The sequence below is a fragment of the Dipodomys spectabilis genome, unplaced genomic scaffold (genome assembly GCF_019054845.1).
Source record: "Dipodomys spectabilis isolate Male_0828 unplaced genomic scaffold, ASM1905484v1 ptg000639l, whole genome shotgun sequence".
Taxonomy (NCBI): Eukaryota; Metazoa; Chordata; class Mammalia; order Rodentia; family Heteromyidae; genus Dipodomys; species Dipodomys spectabilis.
The window spans coordinates 107,932-114,252 of NW_024871316.1; the positions used below are offsets into that span (position 1 = coordinate 107,932).

Genomic DNA, 6,321 nt, shown 5'->3' on the forward strand with positions numbered 1-6,321 from the left:
CTCTCCAGGCCGGAGCTGCCCCTGTGCTCCATCGACGGGGAGGGAACGGGGAGGGGGGGCGCATGAGGGACTGACGGACCCCACCGCCCCCAGGAACCTGCACCAACGACCGGAGAGATGACTGCCGCCGGCCAGACGGCACCATGGCCCCCAGCTGCCAGGACATGGCCCGGGCCTGGCTGCTGCCTGGGATTAGTCAAAACTGCTCTGTACAGTCCAGCCCGGCCCCAAGCACCAGCCCCACACCCACCAGCCTCATGCCCACCGTGTCCAACGCACTCACCTCTATCCCGTGCCCTCTCAAAAACCTCTGTGAGGTGATGCTGAGCAAGTGAGTCACTGGCCTGGGCGCAGTGGGCGCGGGCGGCGGCCGTGAGAGCCAGGCTCCCCGCTGGCCACTGACCACTCCCAACCCCGCCGCAGGGTCTTTGCCAAGTGCCACAGACTCATCCCACCTGGTGCCTTCGTTAGCACCTGTGTGCACGAGAGCTGCCAGACCAGCAACCCCGAGGCGCTCTGCCAGAACCTGGAGGCCTACGCAGGGCTCTGCCGTGCCCGGGGGGCATGCGTGGACTGGCGCAATGCCACCGGCGGGCAGTGCGGTGAGCCGGGGTGGCCCAGGACCCCAGCCTCCGGGCCCATGCAGCAGCTCATGATCGCTGTCCCTGTGCCCACAGACTTCTCCTGCCCTCCGTCCAAGGTGTACAAGTCATGTGGCCCCCTGCAGCCCCAGTCCTGCAACTCCAGGTAGGTGCCAGCTGGTGCGGAAGGTGTGAGCGGAGCTGGAAGACAGGATGGGTCAGGTGTCTGAGCTGAAGTCCTATACACGCCTGCACCCCCAGACTCCCTGGACCCCCCAGCCCTGCCTCCAAGCTCCAACGCCCCTTTCAGACAGAGCCCAGGAAAGACAGGACACCTGGCCCACCCCAACCCCTGATGGCAATATGTGGGCTGCCTCAGGCTGCCACCTGGCCACAGGGTCAGAGTCCTCTGTGTTCTTACCCTTCAGGACCCAGAGCTCCGAGAACCGGGGGCTGGTTGAAGGCTGCTTCTGCCCCGAGGGTCAGGTCCTCTTCAGCTCTAGCATGGACATCTGTGTGTCTGAGTGCCGTAAGCGCTGCCCACCCACAGCTAGACATGTCCCCTGTCCCCTTACAAGCCCACTGCACTGTGCTGGACCCTCAGTGGTCCTACCCCAGCCCCATCTCCCTGGCCCGATGCCCCCAAACCTCCCAGGGGGCATCTGTGCCATCCTGGTGGGAAGACAGGGGCTCTGGCCCGGGGTCTCGGGCAGCGCGGCCTAGGGCACAGTCCCCTCGGCCTGTGGCCCTCTGTGCCAGCCCCAGCCTGTGACATCACCAGCGACTCCCCCTTTCCTTCCAGCCTGCGTGGGACCAGACGGGTTCCCCAAGCTCGTGAGTGGCTCTTCCTCCTCCTTCTCTATCTGAGCAGAGGGAGGGAGGGGAGAAGGGTGGCCGGCTCTGCCGGGTGGGCTCCCCTGCGTCCCCTGGGCAGCAGAGGGGTGGAGCTGGAAAGGCCGAGGACTCTGTCCCTGAGCCTAGTCCTGGCTCCTTGTTCTGCTCCAGCCAGGGGAACGGTGGGTCAGCAACTGCCACACATGCCAGTGCGAGGCGAGCTCAGTGACGGTGCAGTGTGAGGCCGTGCCCTGCGAGCCCCGGGACCTCCCCCTCCAGTGCAGACAGGCCGGCTTTGTGACCCTGACCAGGCCCCAGGCTGACAACCCATGCTGCCCCGAGACACTGTGCGGTGAGCCCCACCAGCCGGGGTCAGGGGGCAGAGCAGACCAGCACTGCCAGTGGGCACAGGCGGCTGTGTCTCAGCATGACCTGGGCTGGCCACCCTTGTGGACAGGCCTTGAGGCCTTTCTACTGAGAACTGCCGATTTCCCGGCCAGCCGGGGGCTCAGGGGGAGATCTGGCAATGCTGGTGAGGGATCTGGAGGGGAACTCGGAAGGGTCATGAGGCCTACCAGCCTCCGAGACTGTCAGGGAAGGAGTGAGGTGGCGGCAGGCAGGCAGGCTGGACCCTGACGGGGAAATTTCTTCACAGTCTGCAACACGACCACCTGTCCCCAGAGCCCACCCGTGTGTGGGCCTGGCCAGGAGCTGATCAGAGTCCAGGAGGAAGGTGGCTGCTGCCCCAGCTTCACCTGCAGTGAGTGGGTGGGGAGGGGAGGGGCAGGGGAGGGGCAGGCTGGGCCATGGCCGGGCACCACGGGTGCCCTGGACTGGACCTTGCTGGGTTCGTGATGGAGGAGCACAGCTCCCCACTGCTGGCCAGCCACACGCAGCGCCCCCCCCCCCCCGCCCCCGCTCTTCTTCCAGAGCCTAAGCTGTGTGAGTACAACGGCACAGTCTATGGAGTAAGTAAGGGCTCAGCCAACGCGGGGGCGGGGACAGGGCTGGGCAGGGTGGCAGGCTCCAGCAGGGTCCGGCGGGGCAGGAGGGAGGCCAGGTCAGCAAGGGGCTGTGGGGTCCAGGCGGCCCCCTCTACTACCAGAGCTGCACAGCTGCGTCCTGAGCCTGCTGCCGGAGTGCTGAGCTACAGGGCCTCCCAGCAGCAGAATGTGGTGGGGCACTGCTCACACCGGGCCCTGCCAGCCTGGCCCCAGGAGGGACCCCCATGGCTCGGTGCGCCCCCATGCGCCACCCCGTGGCTCCGCACACCCCCCCTCTGCAGGTTGGGGCACGGTTCCCCGCAGTCACTCCTTGCTACACATGCACCTGCCTCTCGGAGGACATCCGGGCACCGACCGTCCAGTGCGAGAAGGAGGCCTGCTCCACCACCTGCCCTCAGGTGAGCCTGCAGGGAGCAGCCCCCTCAGCACCCGCCAGCAGCATGGGCCCTGCTCAGCCTCTGAGGGGCAGGGTCTGGGCTTTGTTTGCCCCAAATCAGCAGGAAGGTAAGAAGGCCTGGGGGGACAGGAGGAGCGGCGGACAGAGAGAAGACGCAGGAGGTGGGGTGTGGGTGCAGCATGCCGGGCGGGGACCAGGAGGGCCTGCTGAGGACAGATGGACGGGGTGGCTGGGCGGGGTGGAGGCTGACTGATGGACGGGGTGGAGGCTGACTGATGGACGGGGTGGAGGCTGACTGACTGATGGACAGGGTGGAGGCTGACTGACTGATGGACGGGGTGGAGGCTGACTGATGGACGGGGTGGAGGCTGACTGATGGACGGGGTGGAGGCTGACTGATGGACGGGGTGGAGGCTGGCTGACTGATGGACGGGGTGGAGGCTGACTGATGGATGGGGTAGAGGCTGACTGATGGACGGGGTGGAAGCTGACTGACTGATGGACGGGGTGGAGGCTGACTGACTGATGGACGGGGTGGAGGCTGGCTGACTGATGGACGGGGTGGAGGCTGACTGATGGATGGGGTAGAGGCTGACTGATGGACGGGGTGGAAGCTGACTGACTGATGGACGGGGTGGAGGCTGACTGACTGATGGACGGGGTGGAAGCTGACTGACTGATGGACGGGGTGGAGGCTGACTGACTGATGGACGGGGTGGAGGCTGGCTGACTGATGGACGGGGTGGAGGCTGACTGATGGACGGGGTGGAGGCTGGCTGACTGATGGACGGGGTGGAGGCTGACTGATGGACGGGGTAGAGGCTGACTGATGGACGGGGTGGAAGCTGACTGACTGATGGACGGGGTGGAGGCTGACTGACTGATGGACGGGGTGGAGGCTGGCTGACTGATGGACGGGGTGGAGGCTGACTGATGGACGGGGTGGAGGCTGACTGATGGACGGGGTGGAGTCTGACTGACTGATGGACGGGGTGGAGCCTGACTGACTGATGGACGGGGTGGAGGCTGACTGACTGATGGACGGGGTGGAGGCTGACTGACTGATGGACGGGGTGGAGGCTGACTGACTGATGGACGGGGTGGAGGCTGGCTGACTGATGGACGGGGTGGAGGCTGACTGACTGATGGACGGGGTGGAGGCTGGCTGACTGATGGACGGGGTGGAGGCTGACTGATGGACGGGGTGGAGGCTGACTGATGGACGGGGTGGAGGCTGACTGATGGATGGGGTGGAGGCTGACTGATGGACGGGGTGGAGGCTGGCTGACTGATGGACGGGGTGGAGGCTGACTGATGGACAGGGTGGAGGCTGACTGATGGACGAGGTGGAGGCTGACTGATGGACAGGGTGGAGGCTGACTGACTGATGGACGGGGTGGAGGCTGACTGACTGATGGACGGGGTGGAGGCTGACTGATGGACGGGTGGAGGCTGACTGATGGACAGGTGGAGGCTGACTGATGGACGGGGTGGAGGCTGACTGACTGATGGACGGGGTGGAGGCTGGCTGACTGATGGACGGGGTGGAGGCTGACTGATGGACGGGGTGGAGGCTGACTGACTGATGGACGGGGTGGAGGCTGACTGTCTCCCGGTTCCCACAGGGTTTCAAGTACTCCAGGATGCCGGGGCAGTGCTGTGGGGAGTGTGTGCAGGCTGCCTGCCTCACCCCGGAGGGCCGGCCGGTGCAGGTAACAGGAGAGGGCGGTGGGGTGGGGAGAAGGCCCCCCACAGGCTCAGCCCTGGACTAACCCCCTCCCGGGCACCCCTTCCGCCTTGCTTTGCAGCCCAACCAGACTTGGGTCAACAGCCAGGTGAACAACTGCACGGAGTACCGCTGCCGGGAGGAGGGGGGCGTCTACGTACTGACTCCGCAGCCCACACACTGCCCCGACGTGTCCAGCTGCAGGGTGCGTGTCTGGGAGGCCCTGCCCCAGGCTGGCCCGTCCCTGTCATGCTCTGAGTCCCCCACCCACCCCCCAACGTCCTAACTGTACCCCAACCCCCACCCACTGTCCTCCACCCTGCAGGGGATCCTCAGGAAGAAAAACTGCTGCTACTTCTGTGAGGAGGACAGTAAGTGGAGGCCGCCTTCCCGCCAGCCCCTGCCCAGACCTCTCCCCCTGGGGGCCAGTGGGACCCAACCAGGGCAGCAGGAGGGAGGCTGTGAGGGATGGGGTCTCTGCATCTGCCTCCTCTTCCCAGACTCATGCCAAGTCCACACCAACATGACCATCCTGCGGCACCTGGGCTGCACAACCGAGGCCATGGTGAAAGTCACCTTCTGCGAGGGCTCCTGTCCTGGACTGTCCAAGTGAGTGGGCCACACTCAGTCACCAGGGCCCCGGCTGATGGCCCTTTCCAGGCCAGGAGGCCACGCCTACCATGGGAAGAGGGACCGGACTTCACTGTGTCTGCCCGCACCCCCGCACCAAAGCCTAGGGCCAGCCTCCCAGCCAGACTAGAGGCAAGCTAGGATCCGCCATATGGGACAGGTAGCCTTGGAGCCCTCTGTGGGCCTCCAGGCCAACTGTGAAGGACGGCAGGAAAGCTGGGGCCCTGGGCTAGAAGAGGCAGGAGGAGGAGTCGGGCCATCCCAAGAGCTCAGGAAGGTTCTCAGAGTAGAGCCTGCCCAGAGGCAGCAAGCTAAAGGAGCTAGCTAGTCAGAGGAGAGAGCCACAGGAGGCAGAGCAGGTTCAAAGCAAGTCTGAGTGCCCAGAGAGCCCAGGGAGGGGTGCTGTGTGCTCAGGGAGCAGCCCCCGCAGACAGAGCGGGCAGCTGTGAGCCTCGGAGCCCAGGAACAGCTTCGGGCTGAGGGCTGCCCGGCTCTGTCTGCAGGTACTCAGCTGAGGCCCAGGCCATGGAGTACTTTTGCCCCTGCTGCCAAGAAAGCAAGGCCCACGAGGTGACCGTGGCCCTGCGCTGCCCGGATGGCTCCACCATGCCATACACCTATACCCTCGTGGACAAGTGCAGCTGCTCCCTGGCCTGCAGCTCTCAGCCCATGGCTCCCATGGGCACCTCCGTTTAGGGGCCGCTGCCCCATCCCTCCTGCCCCTCCTGAAGCCAGAACACTCATCACTGACATGGAACCCTTAGGCGGGCTTGCTGGGCCTCTGTGGTTCGCACCACCTCCACCCCGCCTTCTGCCTGCCCCTCAGCAAACCAGGTCTCTGGTGGTGGCGGGCCCGTGAGGATCCACTTGAGGATGGCACTGGTGGCGACCTGCCCCCTGACACCCAGCTCCCGGCCCACCCCGCCCACCCCTCCGTGGTGTCCTCCAGACACCTTAGAGCAAAGCCCAGAACCTGTAGCACCACTACCCACTGCAAGCCCCCCTGGAGCCAACAGGGGCCTGACCAGGCCAGCTGTGTCCGGCAGCGGCCGCCTTCCAGGCCTTTCCCCCTCACCCTGCCACTGCCGCCTGCTAGAGGAAGCTGGGACTGGACCAGGAGAGGGGCCAGCTTTGCACCCACTGCTCACC

General features: G+C 65.6%; 1 protein-coding gene across 1 annotated transcript in view; it reads left to right on the forward strand.

Moving 5' to 3' along the window:
- Muc5b (mucin 5B, oligomeric mucus/gel-forming) overlaps positions 1–5,868 on the forward strand; it is a 50,331-nt gene extending 44,463 nt beyond the window's left edge. Inside the window, 14 exon segments of the mRNA XM_042671525.1 lie at positions 94–331; positions 424–602; positions 678–747; positions 1,010–1,110; positions 1,384–1,415; positions 1,587–1,767; positions 2,071–2,175; positions 2,346–2,383; positions 2,701–2,817; positions 4,442–4,528; positions 4,625–4,747; positions 4,868–4,913; positions 5,043–5,151; positions 5,676–5,868. Of these exon segments, the coding sequence (XP_042527459.1) occupies positions 94–331; positions 424–602; positions 678–747; positions 1,010–1,110; positions 1,384–1,415; positions 1,587–1,767; positions 2,071–2,175; positions 2,346–2,383; positions 2,701–2,817; positions 4,442–4,528; positions 4,625–4,747; positions 4,868–4,913; positions 5,043–5,151; positions 5,676–5,868 (1,619 nt within the window).
- The last annotated feature ends 453 nt before the right edge of the window (positions 5,869–6,321 follow it).